General features: G+C 50.4%; 1 protein-coding gene across 2 annotated transcripts in view; it reads left to right on the top strand.

Moving 5' to 3' along the window:
• LOC144128987 (phospholipid-transporting ATPase VA-like) overlaps positions 1-17,326 on the top strand; it is a 111,523-nt gene that overhangs the window by 68,990 nt on the left and 25,207 nt on the right. For both annotated transcript variants that reach the window (XM_077662839.1, XM_077662840.1), the window contains exons 3-4: positions 15,868-16,072; positions 17,068-17,153. In XM_077662839.1, coding sequence (XP_077518965.1) covers positions 15,868-16,072; positions 17,068-17,153 — 291 coding nt within the window. The remainder of the gene's footprint in view (positions 1-15,867; positions 16,073-17,067; positions 17,154-17,326) is intronic.

Here is a 17,326-nt window from a genome sequence, read left to right as displayed (position 1 = left end):
AATTCGCTCTTGTTGCGCAGCTTCGTTAAAAAAAAAGGTTTTTTTGCGAACAAGATTGTTTCACAGCTGTGGACACCGGCTTCCCTCAGATATGGTTCGTTAACTATCGCGACCTCAGGTTCGGTTGGCCCGTGTGTCAGATATGCCGTCTTGTTTTTGTCAACATTATTTTTCGCTTTTAAGCGCACCACCGAACGATGCTTCGTAGCATTAAAGCAGAGGTTGCGTGGTGCGGCATCAGAGGAGGTCAAGGAATGTCACAGGTGTGTCGGGCCGCGCACGCTTGGGCCCTTGGCACTGGGCGCGTTTTTTTTCTTCTTTTTAACGCGACAGCGTTAAGGGCCTCGTGTCGCAGAAAAGCCGGTGTCGTCGGCGTCTTTGGCCGTGAGCGAAAAATGGCGCATCTCGGTGGACACCTGAACCGCGCCGTAAGGGAAGGGATTTTAACGCGACAACGTTAAGGATTGATTGATGGATTGATCGGTTGAATGATTGATCGATTGATTGACTGACTGATTGATCGATGAACTGATTGATCGATTGATTGGTCATTTTTTCCTTCCCTTACGGCGCGGTACGGGTGTCCAGCGAGAAATGAGAGACAGGCGTCATTTCCTTTCCTTAAAAACAATTGTTCATTTCATTTTCCTTCCTTTACAGCGCGGTTCCGGTGTCCGCCGAGATATGTGAGACAGGCGTCCTTTCCTTAAATTGTCCAACGGGCCGCGCGTCGCGCCGAACGGGCGATGGCGTTCCGTGTACTCGTCGGCAACACTGCGACACGCTGTCGCGTCTCACTATTAAAAGACGAAGCTTAAGCGTCCTCCAATTTTTTGTTTAGCTTTTCGTTCCCTTTCAAGCGCATTGGCCCTGTTGTGGCCGAAGGTTCGTGGGCCTTGCGACCGTCGGCGCGCGGTCACCGGTGTTGACGTCGGCGTACAACGTCATCGGCTCGCGATCATCGCTCCTCGCACACAGCGCGCGCATGTGTGCGGGGCTGCTTTGGAGGCAGTGTTTGCGCTTCGTGTGCACGCCGCCACGTTGTGCGTCGTCTGTCGCATACTCTGGACATGAAAAAGTGAAAAGGGACTGAGCTGTCCTCTCTCCACTGCACTCCCCATTTAAGGCGCAAGCCTTCCTTGGCGTGGGCGGAAGTTGTCCGCAAAAGTGTCCGCACGAACTGTCAATCGTAAGTTGTATGGCTATGAAAATAAAATGTGAAAGTTGATTAAGCAACTGGTTATAAGCAACGTGTATGCAATGACAGTAGTGATAGTAAATAGATAGTAAAAATAGTTATGATAGCTACTGATAGCGACAGTTAGTGCTAGTGATAGTTGGTGATAGCGATGATGATTGTAATGATGACGATAGCGATTGGGAAATAAAGATAAAATAAACATAAGAAATAATAAAATGAAATAATCGATAAAATAAAAACAAAAGTTAAGGGTTTTAAAATAATCACTGAAACTGAAAACAAAAATAAATAATACAAAATGAAAAAAAAATAGAGGGAGAAAAAGAGCAAAGGAAAAGGCTTTCAAATTTCCGCTCTTAAGCACACGGAAGTGCAATCCTGTAATTTTTTTTCTTAAACGGGAGTGCGGTAGAGAGCAGGTTGCTCCCTTTTGTGCTCATTCGTGTTTAGAGTGCACTTCAGTGTCGGCCTTCGCGGGTCCGGCCCACGCGACCTCGGTGGCGAGGGGTACAGGTGTTGCGCCTGCGCGCATGCCCTTTCATCTCGGCACGCATGGCCGGGTGTGGCCCCGGCCGTTACCGTTTTAACACCCTCGCAGTCTCGTCCTTGTGACGCAACGTTATTAGTCGGCAGCCCACTGTGGTTGTTGTAAATAGCCGGTGGCGACCGCGCGATGCCGTGCGAACAGTCGCGCCCTCTATTTTCTGCGCTTACTTCCCCGGTGCCGAAGTATCGAACCACGGATGTGTATATATTGCTTTGCGACCGGAACTTCCATAAGCGGCCATCTGCGCGCAGAGCTGACGCATGCTTTGCTGTGCTTTTAGCGCATTTGTTTGCCTTTGCTGCTCCCCCCCCCCCCCCCGGATGAAAAGAAAGAAAACAATGGCAACCAGGACATATATAGTGGAATGTAGAGGAGGAAAAAAAAAAGTGTTGCCTATCGCGAAGTCTCCGGCGTCAGCGTGATTTGATCCAGTCAGCGGCGCGGTGTCGCGCTGCGGTATTCTTCCTTGCTGGTTGGTTGGTTGGATTGCGCATTCGGGAATGGCTGCGTTTGCACCATTGGTCATTTCTAATTTGTGTCGTTGCAGCCGATGCTGTCGGTATTTGGCTGATAGCGCACCGAAAGGCGGCGTAAAAGTGTCAGCGTGTACGACAATTAGCCGATTCCCCCCCTTCGTTCCTGACATCCACCGTTGGTCGTCGCCATTGTTTTCACGAACTGTTAACCACACCGACGGGGAGCATTGTTCGAAAAACAACGTTCGTGTCCGTTTCCCGCCCTTTCTCGTTTTAACGTTGCGCGTGCGGCGGCGGCGTGGCGTCCTTTGTATCGCAGTTGTCATCTCGGCCAGCTGTGTGCCGCGACAGCAATTTTTTTTTCCCCGTGGTTCACTCACAGCATGCACGTAACAAAGAAGGAGCGGGGGAGTTTGTTATGAAATGTCGGGGTCGGCCGTATGTTCTTGATGTGTAGCGCTGGTTGCTATAGGGTACCAGTACTGCGCATTAGGCGATGTCGGAAACACGGGCTGCGAGTCGTTTAGAGCCTTGCCCTAAATTTAGGAGTTTGTTATGAAATGTTGCGCGGAGGTTGTATGTTTTTGATGTCAGCGCTGGTTTTAGATTCTTGTCCCTGAATTTAGGCCCGTGTTCACGAGAAAGTGTGCTTGCGTGCATGACATAATGAAGAGAAAGTTTGTGGGGCTGTTTCGTCATAAAGCAACGGTTTAAAAACAAAGTGCAGAAGACGTCTGCTCGATGATAGAATGGGAAGTCCATGGACATGTGAAAAACTCATTTTGTTGCCGCTCTTTCTTCCCTTTTTTCCCCCTGTGTTGCTATCCACACGCCTACTGGGCATCGCCTGGTTAATCTCCCTGCCTTTCCGTCCTGTTTCTCTCTCTCTCTTAAAGAAGCTTAACGATTTGCTTAAGTAGAGAACAGGTGTTGTTGCAAATCCGTACGTATTGATATCACGGACAGTAATTCTCAGGCATGCCGATCCGGCGCCGTAATTTGTTCGCGCTTATATATACTCATCATAAAATCATTCCTCTGTAACATATACATGTGCTACAGCAGTTGGTTCTTCTGCTAAATATAAAACACTATATTGGAGAAGTTTTCAACCTATTTTTTTCCCCCTGCGTAACGTCTCAGTAACGTTATGTTTGAGTTGGAATGTGTAATGTTCATGTGGACATCACCTCTCTACTGAATCATCTCGCTGATGATGCCTGCAGGCTATAATACTATACTTCGCCGTGCCTTAACGGGAGTATCGGTTGCCAAGCCCGCTGAAGAAGCTTGCAGACTGCAGTGTCTAGAAACATTCAAGTCGGTGGGTGTCTCTCTCGCAGAATGGCGCTGCGGAAGCATGTTGGTGAAGGTCTGTACAGCCCGTATTCAGCGTTGTGGATCTGGTAAGGTGCCCTGCTGAACATGTGTGTGCGAATGTCCTATTCTTGGTCATTCTTTTTGTCGTGTCACTCCGTCCAACGATGGCTGAAACCTTTGGAACGCATGATCGCGAGAAGGAAAAAAAAAAAAGAAGAATAGACCCCTTTTTCCTCCTTTTTTTTTCTGGTGTCGATGTCCGATTTGGCTTGTCTTCTTTCTCCCTGCACGCGTGTGCGCAGCCTGAAGGCTTCATCCCGCGGGAGCTGTTGCTATAACGAGCAACGTATTCGCCGTCTCTGTTATGCTTCGCCGCATTAGATAGCTGCGTACACAGGCGCTGACGTAAACAACGCGAGCGCGGGAAGCTTGTCCGCGGGAAAACGCGGTGGGCTCGAGGAGCTCGGAATAGACCGCGTCCCGTCCCCGCACGCGTGCAAGCATTGGGAGGCGGGCCTTCGCGCCTACAAAACGCGCGCTTTTCCGCGCAGCAAGTGGTTTAAGCGAGTCGGTTGTACACTAGCTCGTTTATTCTAGTCGGGTGAAGTGGTAGTATCGCGTGATTACCGCCGTCATCATCACGAGCCAGGTGTATAATTCAGTGCTGGACGTTTACCTCCAATTAGCTTTGTCCTTGGCTAGCCAGCCGCGGCAAATTTACCCGGAAAATTCACCGAATCTCGATGACTTGCGCGCGTCTCCCTGAACTTCGAATTCATTCTGTGGCCCACATAGGCCGTTGATTGGCTATCCGTTCTCCATATTGCTGTCCCTCTTCTTGGATTTCAAAGTGGATATTCAAAGGCTCTTTGCTTCCGTCACGTGCTCGCCCACATTCACCGAAAGTGTTGACAGTCAGCTCTCGTTGTGTTAGCACTTGGCAGCCGATACGTTTTTTTTTTTTGTGCCCACTCTTTATGAAACACTCCCTCTCGGCCGAGTTTTGCTTAATTAAGTGAAATTAAATTAAATTTTCTTTGTTATTTATATCACGCCGTTATACCCCGATTATTGGCCTTTCCAGAGCCTGCTGGCGCGAGCCGTGCTGTAATTGCAAGTTTTCTTTTGTAAAATGCCGCAGCCAAATTCCTGGGTGTAAGCACAGAGCCCCGCGCATTACACCATGCGTCGGCCGGCGACGGCGCTCAAGAAAACATTTTCGTACGAGCTTTGCTGGCGTGCGTCCTCCAAGCCAGTCAAGAAGGCTCTTCAGTCAGTATCGATTACCTTCACTTGTTGGGCCTGCCAAATTCGATCGCGCGTTGGAGGTGTTACCTGTCACGTGGTATGACTGAGTGCCGTGGAACCTTTCTTTCCTCTCTCCCCCTTTCTCTCTCTCTCTCTCTCTCTCTCCCTTTTTCTCTCTCTCTCTCTCTCTTAGTGTGCCTATACCTTCGTCTTCGGTGAAGCGCAAGTGTTTGCACATGCATAGCGTATGGAGGCCGCATTGCGTTGCGCGCCCTTTACAAACAGCTTTGTCTGCCGACGAAGAGGGGCCACTCTTGACGCCTGCAGCAACGAGCTGGGCTGTGCAATTTTATCGTCTGGTGCGATTTTGTTTTTCTAAAACTGGCGCCGTCTGGACGGGCGCGCCTGCAGACGTAAACATTTCTTCGCTCACTCGACTCCTCCTCCCCAACCTTTATTATTATTTTTTTTTCAGTCGCTGATGGGGTTCAGCAGTGTGATCCCGCGGTTGTTGAGGGGAGCCCGTTTCTTGTATCCAACGGTGATTCTGTATGAACATCGAAAAGAAAATGAAGAAACGAGATTATGGAAGGGTCTTTCTTTTATTGGTTTTGGGGGAAAGAAAACGGCGCAGTATCTGTCTCATATATCGTCGGACACCCGAACCACGCCGTAAGGGAAGGGATAAAGGAGGGAGTGAAAGAAGAAAGGTGCCGTAGTGGAGGGCTCCGGAATAATTTCGACCACGTGGGGTCTTTAACGTGCACTGACGGGAACTCGACCGCGGTGGCTGCGTTTTTATGGAGGCAAAACGCCAAGGCTTGAGTTTTTTTTTCTTTTTCATCGTGGTTGTTAGTAACGCTTGCGCAGTATACCTGCCTGCGGTTGTATACATGTCACTAAGGTTAAGATAGCAGCGACAACGCTGCTCGCGTAACGGATGTGTCTGGTTGGCCAGAGTTTTGAGGAGAAAGATAGGGCAGTGCACTGGCTAAGTATAAGAATGGGCGCGAGGTTAACGAGCGCTCGTTTGGCCCGAGGCTGCACACGGTGCGGCAGGTTATCTTTTTGCTCTTATGAACGGGCCCGAGTAGGGCACTGTCCTCGTCGACGAGCGGAATAATTTCAGTCTTTTCGCAGTTATCGCAACGCGCAAGCCACGGTCTGCTTCCATGGCGGCTGCAGCTGCGCGATTTCGACACCGACCAGTGCAGGTGTGCAGTTTTCCTGAACTATAGAGCTGCACGACGTCTGCACCTTTCTGAAACGAATCGCGTCGTGCAAAGGGCGCCATCTTGCACCGGTGGTACGAGTGGCGAAGTGTATACCGCCGCGAGAACCAGTCATGCAGTGCAGGCAAATCGAACGGACCCTCCGTTACTCCGAGGTAAGGTGGCTAGAGTGGGCCCCAGTCTAGCCACCCCATCCGAGGTGTGCCGCTTGGTTGACAAGTGCGTTGAGTGATGGCGTAGGCATGTACACTCTTTGGAACCTGCTATATCCTTCCTCTTCTCCAGTTTTACCTGCTGATAGCAACAGAATAAGGCCATCTGCGCAAACATGGAAACGTCAGAATTGTTCCTGTCTGCTGGATGGCTGTGCTCTCCTGCTCTCGCGCTTCTCACTGTCGAGTGAACGGAGCTGTATAGCTGAGAGGGAAGATCGGTTGCCCAGTGTAGTCGCCGATAACCAATGAGGTCTTTGGTTCGATTCCGAGCACGGGCTGCTGCTTCCTAGCCTTAGTGACGTGTGGTGAAGAACTCTTGTGGACGTGCGCGTGCTTTAGGTTTTGTCTTAAACTGTCTGACATCTTTCTGATAGTCGGACAGTACAGATGTGATCACTGACTGAAATATGCGCTATTCCGAAGCACTCTTCGCCGTTAGTTTGTGAATGTGTGGGGGGATCGGGAAACTGAGTGCTGAATGGCCACATACGGTTAGGGCTGCAAACACTGGAGCGAAGCTACAGGGGTCAAGGCGTATGGTCATATGATGAGGAGGGGTGAAGAGTATGTGGAAATACAGGTTTTTGGGAAGGAAAGAGGGAAAGGGCGCGACCAAAGGGGAGATGTAGAGAACCGGCAGAGGTGATCTTCGGGAGAAGAATCTGCCCGCCCCTGCGAACAGCTCACTACGGGAAGAAACGGAGGACATTGTCCAGAAGCAGCGACCCCACGTGGAGGAACGGAATAAGCTTAAGCTATCGGGAGAGCGAAGATTCTCGTGTCCGAAGCAGTGCGATCGGGGGCGGGTTTCACTTGAGCGCCGTCGTGCTGTCGGCCCAACAGCGATCGCATCCGGAAGAAGCCCCTTTCGACGCGCCAGTGGAGAGGCGGTCACAAGGCGACCCATTCCGACGCCCCTCGTGCAGATTTAGATTCCCGATGCGCGCTGGCGGGCGCACGAAATGCGGCCGTGCCGGTCGCAGGTCACCGCGGGCCTTGCGAGCCTCTTCGCCGCTCGCCCAGCGAACGGACGGATTGTTGTGGCCCGCGGTCGAGTCTTAACGCGCGCATACCTCGCGCGGCGGCGGGATTTCGCGGATATCGTCGTTTCTTTTCGGGATACTGCGCGCTTCGGCGTGTTGTTGTCATCCACGTCGCGAATTCAGTCGGGCGTGGCGAGTCCTATATATACTGGGACGTAATTGTTTGAAAGGCTTCGCCGTTTGCTTCGTCGGCTCATCGGGTGATGTAAACAAACCGCATTGTGTGGTCTACACGTACGGGAGGAAGTTTAGTTAGCAGGCTCCGCGTTGTCTCTTCTTTTTTTTTTAACAAGGCGAGTGAGGACAGGCTGCAGATGTGAAAACAGGATGAAGTCGCTACGCCAGCGCGGATGTGGGTTTCATGCGAGTGCGGGAGTCGGCTCGTGTAGCGGTATACTTCGTTATAGCCATAGCTTCGTTATAGGCCCGTGTTGACTGAGCTTCCAAGGTGGAATCATCATTCCTTCGTTATAATCCAGTATTTCGTTATAAACTATTTCGTTGTAACGAGGTTCGATTGTAACTAATTTCGTCGTATGCTACACGCTCGAAACGGCGGCGGACTTTAGTCCTCCTTGCATGCTCTTGCGCCCAAGGCGTCGCGATGCGAGTGCATTTTGCTTCTGTTTTTCTCGACGCAGCGGGCGAAACGCGAGTACGCACGATGGCTGCGCCGTGTATCGCGCCCGTCACCGCTTCCTGATCACGCGGAGAAACGTTTCTCCCTCGTCTCCATGGAAAGCCAGGTGCTATAGCTGTGCTCAGCCGCTGGTGAAAGTGCCGCATTCGCCGCGGCAGACCCCAACAAATTGGTGTCGAACCGCTCCGTCGGATACCGCGGGTCGGATAAAGCCCTCATATAACGAAGGGTCGCCGGAATCTAACCTTTCCGCGAGGGAAGTCAGGTGCGAGATCGGAGTGCTTTATACCTGCCACCCTGGTGGCTGATGTTGCCGTGTCATCGTTCGGAAATAGAAAGCATGGCTGCTCTGCACAGCGAGTATAGTCCTTCTCTAGCGCTATATTAAATGATCGGAACGATGCTTCAGTGGCGCGGGTTTACCAACCTGTAGCTTGATCTTTTCATTCATTCATCCACTTCGTTTTTTTTTCTTTTGTAGCGGTGAATATATGAGCCCAGCCATGGGAAGAGGCGTGAGACCAGGAACGGACTGTGCTCTCGATACTTTAAAACCAATAAAATCTCTAATAATAATAATAATAAAAACTACAGAGAATGTTTACTACATTATAATCACTGCGAAAGCGCGTATTTCCACTACGTATAGAAGGCGACAATGAGCGGGCAGTGCCGCGGAACGGCGCACTCGCGAACGTGCAATGCAACAGACAACGGACGATTTTGCTCGGGGTTGGTACCCATCGGACGAGTGCTTACGCACTAGTAATAGTAGTAATAATAAAGCCGCTTAACTTCGGTTTTGCTTCTGCGTGCAGCCGTGCATCACGGTATCTGACAACCTGTTTACCGCAGCGCTGCACACAAGTCTAGATGGTAATCTTGTTTGCGCGTCGGCCGCCTATAAATAGGCGCAGGGTCTCTCGTTACGCTGCGTGCATGCGGTAGCGGTGCACGGGGCCGGGAGATCACGTCTTGTCTCGCCGCGCGGCGCCTGCGCAAGTAAAAAGAAGAGTCCTCTCCCTCGCTCCGCAGTTCAACGCCACCTTGCGGAATGCGCGGCATGGGCACTGCTGCGCTGCGCAGTGGCACTGACGCAGAGTTGTGCGCCAAAACATATACTGCGTCTGCCTGTTGATGCGGGTAGAACGGCTTCATGCTTAATTATACAGCGGCTTTAACTGAACGCGTATTCGGAACAAAGCACCAGGCTGGCAGGAATGTCCATTTCGCCGCATTGAAGAGTGCGGGCCATTGTCTCGCCCTTGCTTTGAGAGGGCGTGAATGCGCGGGAACGAATTTCGTACGCCATATGGACGTGACGACCCATAGCGCTTCCGCGCATAGCTGTTAGTTCAGGCTTGTGTTGGTTCCCGTATAGCAACACCACTTTCTGCTCTTAACAGCGGGTTGTGTGAGGCTGGTTCTTCTCGTATGCCGAGATGCCATTCATGTGTGGAGGGCGTCGTACGGACGACACCCGTTGCAAAGTTTTCAGCTCATATAGGAAGTTCATTGTCCCGTCCTCTGTCTTCCATCAGCACGCGCCTCTCTTGTTACCCGATACCCTCCGACACTGTGAGGGCTGTGCAGCGCTCATTCTTCCACACGTGGTAAACAGGCGGGTATACAGCAGACGCTGACCAGGTGTGTGTCTGTGTGTGAGATATATACAAACGCACACACGGAGCTCGCAGCGGCGCCTCATTCGTACAAATTGTCCAGCTGCCCCCGCTGTGGCGTTGCCGCCCACGGGCGCGGGTTAACGCCCACCAGCGGCGATCGATACCGACACGGCAAGGACCTTGGGTCAGGCCGCCGGTGCTCTGTGTAATAGCGGTCGCCGCCGTCACAGGCAGGCGCGTGGCACGAGCGTTTGCGTCCTATGTGCACTCGTCTGCATTATTGCTTCCCGCGCCGTCTGCGGCGAGGGTTGTGCAGGGATGGTGGCGTGTCGGTATCGAGACACGCCATGGTGTACGCAGGGGGCTGTTTACTACGGGGGTCCTTGCGCGTGTAATGGAGTGGCTTGTCTTCCGAATCGATGTGCTAGTGTAATACCTCGAGGCACTGAATTATGCCTGTATACGTCATGTAAGGTGTTCACAGTGTCTGTGTTCGTAAGTTGTGCTATTTGTAACTCCGGCGCCGTAGGTTGATCGCAACCTTAGCGGGCGCCGTTTAGCTCAGTCGGGGCCATCATGAAGAGAACTCAGCTTTATAGTGACGGCTGTCGAGCCCGTGTACATGTTCAGCGCAGACAGTCTACGATGGACCACGCTTATTGCAGGAGGTCACCTCATCTCTCCGCTAGGCACCTCTGCGCAAATCCTCTCTCTGCTATGCGAGGCACTTTTCCGTTTTAGGTTCATCTCTGCTTTCATTTCCGCACTCACGTGCCTAGCACATTTCCGCTAGGCACGATCTGTGCAAGACACCTATGCGTGAGGCACCTCTGCGCTCATGCACAGAGAGGTACAGCCTGTAAAAAAATATACAATCCTGTAGCAGTTCGGTTCTAAGCTATAGCTGTGCAGTGCAGGTTCTGTAACGCACTTGGAAGTCCTAAGATAGCAAGGGTTTCTCTTGCCTTAGAGAAATTTGGAAGGCTGACGGCGCTGAATGAGGCCTACACTGTATGGGCCAGACTAAAGGTTGGTGGGCTGTATATTTGGACAAAGTCTGTACCGTACATCCCGGTGCATTTTACTTCCGCTACCACGAGAGTTGAGTGGTATGGTAGCCTTTCGGATTCTCGAGGCTCGTGTAAGAAGTCGCATCTGCTGCCCGGCAGATTTTGTCCGATTGGCTCCTGCTGCAAACGACTTGTACCTTGCCGTTACAAAAATGTCTATAGACTGTCATAGACTTTGTCTATAAAGCGTGTAGACTTTCTATAGACATCCTGTAGACTAGTCTGTAGACGATCTGTAGATTTATGGCCTTATACTTTTGGTACACTTCTGTCTGTATATCACAGACTATAAATACACAGAAAGAAATATCTATAGGAAGACAGTAAGCGAGCTCGACAGGGCTTCGTGGCTATAGCCATCCCGTCTCGATGCCTTATTGCCCTGCTCCTCGGAACGCGTACCCAAGCCGCGGGATATGCCAGGTCTATGTCGAAGCACAATGTACGATCACAACCCGATGAGCAGAATCCGATCCTCTTACGTCTTCGTGATGTCGCTGCCTCAGGCGCAATGTGCCTTTTCTGTCGGATCACGACACGCAGTGTCGCCACTATTGTGGGGCCCGCACGCGGCCCCTCGCGGCGGACCACTAAAGCACGCCGCGGTGGGTTCTGCGTGCATGTGTCCGCCCGAGAAGAGCGAGTGGCCGGCCGGCCGCCCGCGGGGCGCGGACCGCGGGTCCGAAAATAGCGTCGCGCGCCCGTACGCCCCCGCGCGCAGGGCGCTGGAAATAATACTCTACGCCACCATCGCCGCGCTGCTCCAACCCTTCCTTGTCGGCCGCGCTTAGGAGCCGATTCTGCGTGACTTGCAGCCATCCACCGCAGAACAGTGGTCCCGCGATGCGTGCGTGTGTGCGCAGCAACTGTCCCACTTCTCGGTGGGTCGGCACCTCAACCGCGCCATGAGGGAAGGGACGAAGGTGGGAATGAAAGAGGGGATTTCGACCACCTGGGGATTTTTAACGTGCATCGACATCTCGGGCGCCTTTCGCGCTTCGCCTCCATCGAAACACGGCTGCCGCTGGCATGGAGGTCTCACACACGCCGTATGCTGTCAGAAGTGCGCGAGCCATCCACAGAAGTGGAGCACGTGTTTATTGACAACGCATGCCCACTGAGGTTGACATTTTTTTTTAATTGGTTTTGGTGGAAAGGAAATGGCGCAGTATCTGTCTCATATATCGTTGGACACCTGAACCGCGCCGTAGGGCAAGGGATAAAGGAGGGAGTGAAAGAAGAAAGGAAGAAGGAAGTGCCGTAGTGGAGGGCTCCAGAATAATTTCGACCACCTGGGGATCTTTAAAGGCGCGCTCACACTGGCGGGAAGCTTCCCGCGCCGGCACAGCGTCAACGTCGACGCTGCCTCGCAGCTCCTCGGAATGACGCTCACACTACGCGCGTTTTCTCGCTGCGGTTGTCTTGGAATGTGGAGAGAGGAGGCGCTGAGGGAGGACCCGAACGAGCAGAAAGAGAAGGGGATAGTCACGTGACACTAGAGAAGACTGGAAAGCGCACCCTGCTAGCTCCCCTCCCGTCGCCCTGGCAAAGCAGCCGCCGAGTGCCCCGGCCGGCCGGGGCCGGCCGGCCGGACGCGCGCAGCCTCCGCCGACGGGGTCACTGAACTGGGACCAACGTCACGGTTCACGGTCGGCGCCCATTGGCTGTCCTTAATCACCGGCACGGGAAAAATAGGTACCGAACCCATCGCTCCGCGGGACGGGAGAGCAGGCTGTCCGCGGGAGAAAAACCGGCTTGGGCGGGAAACGGCACGCGGGAAACGCCCAGCGTTGCGCGTTTTCCCGCTAATGTGAGCGCCCCTTAATGTGCACTGACATCGCACAGCACACGGGCGCCTTAGCGTTTTTCCTCCATAAAAACGCAGCCGCCGCGGTCGGGTTCGAACCCGGGAACTCCGGATCAGTAGTCGAGCGCCCTAACCACTGAGCCACCGCGGCGGGGACATTTGCTGATCCGCTTTTATGCATGCACGACGCCACATCGGAAAACATGGCTGCATGCCAAGGGAGGGAGGTGCGTGTCACACCGAGTAGCATTGGTTGCCAGCGAGTAACTTGCAGTTGACAAATAGGATCCTTGACAAAAGATCCTATTTGAAATAGGATCCTTGACAAAGGATCCTTGGAACCCATGGTTCCGCCAGCAGTCCGCGATACCGCGTATTCCCCTGGAGGTTGACAATGAGTTTGCTCCTGGATTGCGCATTGATCTTCGCGGCCTTCGTGGAACTCTGGTGTCACTCCACCAAGGTCTTATTTTATTCCCGTCGGCAGTCATTTGTTTCGTCTTTGTTTCGGTGGCGTCCGCTTGTGCTGGCTCTTTGGCGAACGCTAATTTCACGCGTGCGGTCGTCACGCGGTTAGGCGAATTGCTTTCCTGTTCTGGTAATTTCCCTGCCTAACGGCTCGTGCGAGTCAAATTTATTCTACTCCTAATATTATACAGTGCTGCAACAGCCAGCTGTTACTTGCCGCGGTGGCTTGTTCAGTGGTTATGGTGGTCGGCTAGTGATCGCGGCGGTCGCGTTTCGGTCGAGGCGAACCGCAATAAGGCGCCCGTGTACTGTGCGATGTCAGTGCACGTTCAAGATCCCCAGGCGGTCGAAATTATTCCGCAGCCCTCCACTACGGCACCTCTTCCTGTCTTCTCTCAGTCCCTCCTTTATCCCCTTTCTTACGGCACTGTTCAGGTGTCTGCCGAGATGCGAAACACATACTGCGACATTTCCTTTTTATGGAGGAAAAACGCTAAGGCGCTCGTGTGCTGTGCGATGTCAGTGCACGTTAAAGATCCCCAGGTGGTCGAAATTATTCCGGAGCCCTCCACTACGGCACCTCTTTCTTCTTTCACTCCCTCCTTTATCCCTTCCCTTACGGCGCGGTTCAGGTGTCCAACGATATATGAGACAGATACTGCGCCATTTTCCTTTCCACTAAAAACCAATTATTATTATTATTATTATTATTATTATTATTATCATCATCATCATTTCCTTTCCCCAAAAACTATTTTTTTTCTTCAGCAGCGAGGTGTAGGTTAATGTAGTGTTAATTGTTCCCACTTTTAGTTCCGAGTAACTGTTAGCAATACAATGTGTGTGAAAGAGACGCGCATGCGGCGTAAGGTTGGGGAGTTTTCTGTGAGCAGGGGTGGTTTCTGTTGTTCCCACTCGACTCTGCTGGGCGTGTTTTGCCTGTCACGAGTATCCTAATCATTCTCAGTTGTAACAATGGCCGTCTCCGGGTTCGTGCCGCTTTTGTCACGGTGTAGCTCCTTTCGTCTTGACGGCGCAACCAGCTGCGAGACGAGTCGTCTCCAGCGTCGCCGAGTGCCGCCTGTGTCCGTGACCTTCGCTTGTCATCGCGCAGTCGGCCCCGATGCGTCGCAGGTTCAGCAGTCAGACCGTCTCGACGCCATGACGGATGTCTGTCGTGTGTCTGATCAGCGGGCCGCCTCAGCCGCGTGTGATGCACCTTGCAATGGGCCCCCTTGGCAGCCAGCGTCACGGGCGTTTAGTGTTCATCCATATACCTCATGGATAGCGTACCGTCCACATAAATTTTTTGTTACGCGAATTCCTCACAGTGCGCCTTTCATTCATTCCATTGACGCTTCTAGCGGACGTCGACCGACCTTATCAGCTAAACGTTATGTGGAATCTCGTGCGTTTGATGTTCAAAACAACGTTGGTAATAATAATAATAATAATAATAATAATAATAATAATTGGTTTTGGGGGGAAAGGAAATGGCGCAGTATCTGTCTCATATATCGTTGGACACCTGAACCGCGCCGTAATTTGGAAGGGTAAAGGAGGGAGTGAAAGAAGAAAGGAAGAGAGAGGTGCCGTAGTGGAGGGCTCCGGAATAATTTCGGCCACCTGGGGATCTTTAACGTGCACTGACATCTCACAGCACACGGGCGCCTTAGCGTTTTTCCTTCATAAAAACGCAGCCGCCGCGGTCGGGTTCGAACCCGGGAACTCCGGATCAGTAGTCGAGCGCCCTAACCACTGAGCCACCGCGGCGGGTAAACAACGTTGGTTCAAGACACGCTGTCGCCGTGGAAGTTTAGGATTTCGCGCGTTTTTCTCAGAGCGCAGAAAACGCTCAGAATAATAAGCGTTCGCTACATTTGTGCGCTTTTTTTTTCTCTTGTTGGTCGACTTCTTAATTTAAGCTGTCAACATATCTCCGGTGCTTTAACAGTTACATAATTTTTGTTTACTATTTAGATTAGTAGAATGCAGTGTCAAAGGACTGCAACCACCAAAAATACTTCCCCAGCTACATGCCTACACCTACATCTAATCCTTGGCTTGTTTCATGGTACAGCCAGTATATGCTCTTTTCTGTATCTCTTATTGTGCACAGCCTAACCTGTGTTGTTAGTCATTTGAAAACAGCCTTTTAAAAATGGACGATGTAAGCCACTGTGCTGAGTAGGAACGGTTTATATATGTTACAGTGCCCTATACTATGCTTCTAGTGACATATTTGAATGATTCACATATTACTCCACTGTATATGAATGCTCTCTCTGAACTGTTAGACTTTTTTTTCATTGTGACAAAGAAAACTATTTGCTTGTGAGTTTATACTTGGTGCCCTTTAACAATGCACTGTCATACTACTGCTTTTTCACTTACTGTTAGGCATGAATGAAGACAAATAGCTTGCCATAAAGTTATTGCAGATCATTTAAAGTATATACTCTGAGGCCCTTGTCAGAGTGTGCTTCATTGTTTATTTGTTGCCTGTGGACATGAGACATACAGTTTATATTATTTGAGTTCAGGAAGAAAGATAGGAAAAGTTAAGGAAAGTTGTGGAAAGTTCCTATGCTTATACAAGGTATTGATGGGACTATTATGTGGGGCCGATTATGATGTTCATTAAATTTTTTGTCATGGTATTTAGGTGCCCTCATGTGCGCTATGCTGTGGTCCAGATTTGTTTTTTTTTCTTCACCATTTCTTGTTGCATATACAGCACATTGCAGCTACAATTGTTTCTGCTTCTGCAATGCAGCACAGCAGTTACATTTGACTAGTTCTGTTGAATGTGTCGACAAGTGCTTGCACAAGTTTTTGTTTAGTGAAACTTGTACTTTTTTTTTCATACTTGCTCCTATAATTAACAGCCAAGCTTTTAACGAGGGCATATTTTGAGCACCCTCCTTCCTAGTTATTATAATTAATAAGTCCTTGCTTATTTTTCTTATGTGCAGGCAATCTGGCCGCTATGTGAAGACTCTCTGGAAGCATGTTCGAGTTGGGGACATCGTTCACTTATCATGCAATGAGGTCATCCCAGCCGACATCTTGGTTTTGCGATCAAGTGACGAACAGGGTCTGTGTTACATTGAAACAGCCAATCTGGACGGCGAGACAAACCTGAAGCAGAGGCAGGTGGTGCGTGGGTATGCCCAACATGTAAGTGTGTGTTCCAGTGTGACCTCTTGCGTCTCACACTAGAATCTCATGTTCCCACAGGAAATAAATGGTGCCACAGTTTCATGGCCTCTTTTTTTGCCAAGCGTTCTTAAAACTTTATGTCTATGAGTGTCTTAGTCTCGTGCATGTCATTCATTGTCTGCATGGTATGTATAAAGAGCAATATCTGCATGAGCTTGGATCAATGTCCATGTTCATTAAAAAAACCATTTTTTTTTGCGTGCAAAGGTGATGTTTCATGCAACTGCAGTTTCAGTTTTTTTTTTTTCTTGAGCTTCAGTGCCTTGACAGCCAAATCTGTGGCTGGCATCAAAGGCTTTGTATGTTTGCGTGCAGTGAATATTTATTTGTATAGTAAGAGCCATCTTGTTCATGCAGACTGAGTAGTTTAGTAGCGGAACCAGCAATGAGTGCAGCGTGATGAGCTACCACCCAAAATATTTGACTCGTATTCAACTCTTCGTTTCTTTTAGAAAGCCTTCAGGTGAAGGTGTACTTAAATTTATAGGGGCAAAGATAAGGCTAAGGAAAGGACACGCAGTTGTGGTATTCTTTTTTTTTGTCTCGTCTTTGTCCGTAAATGCGGTTTATGCCATGTTGCCTTCAGGTTAATTGTGATAAAAGCTTTAGGTTGGTTGCTCTTGAAACGAAGTATATTCCTGCTCAGTGGAGGAAGCCTATTCCGATTGCCTCATCAGCTAGTGGAGTTGCAACAGTAAAAGATGCCAGCATGAAGTGCACATCCGCCTGAATTCGCAGCACTAACACCAACCAGTTTAGTTGCTTCTGTAGCTTTAGCTCTTGTACTGTGTGTGGAGGCCTCACTAGTTTACACGGGGCAGTGCATACAATTGCAACTCTTGTTATGCTCTAATGCTTCATGTACTTGTCTTGATACTATGGCAAAACAGCAGTCTTTATTCCTCTCTCTTTCTTGATTTGCTTGTGTATGTTTTTTCTCTTGTTTGATGCAGAGTGACACCTTTCATCCACTGTCATTCACAAGCACAGTGGAGTGTGACCCACCAAATTGTAAAATCTACAGGTTTCATGGATTCATGTAAGTTGCAATGTGTGTATATGTATGTATATTCATTATATGCAAACATGTATGCAGGCCTGAGCCCATTTGCACATTATGATTAATGAGTGCAAGAAAATGAAACACTGGCTAAAAAAACTCATTTTAATATCAGTACACTTGTTTGTGCTGAAGGGAACTAAGTTTTAACT

Source organism: Amblyomma americanum, chromosome 4, assembly GCF_052857255.1.
Source record: "Amblyomma americanum isolate KBUSLIRL-KWMA chromosome 4, ASM5285725v1, whole genome shotgun sequence".
Taxonomy (NCBI): Eukaryota; Metazoa; Arthropoda; class Arachnida; order Ixodida; family Ixodidae; genus Amblyomma; species Amblyomma americanum.
This window is presented reverse-complemented; position numbering and strand designations above follow the sequence as displayed.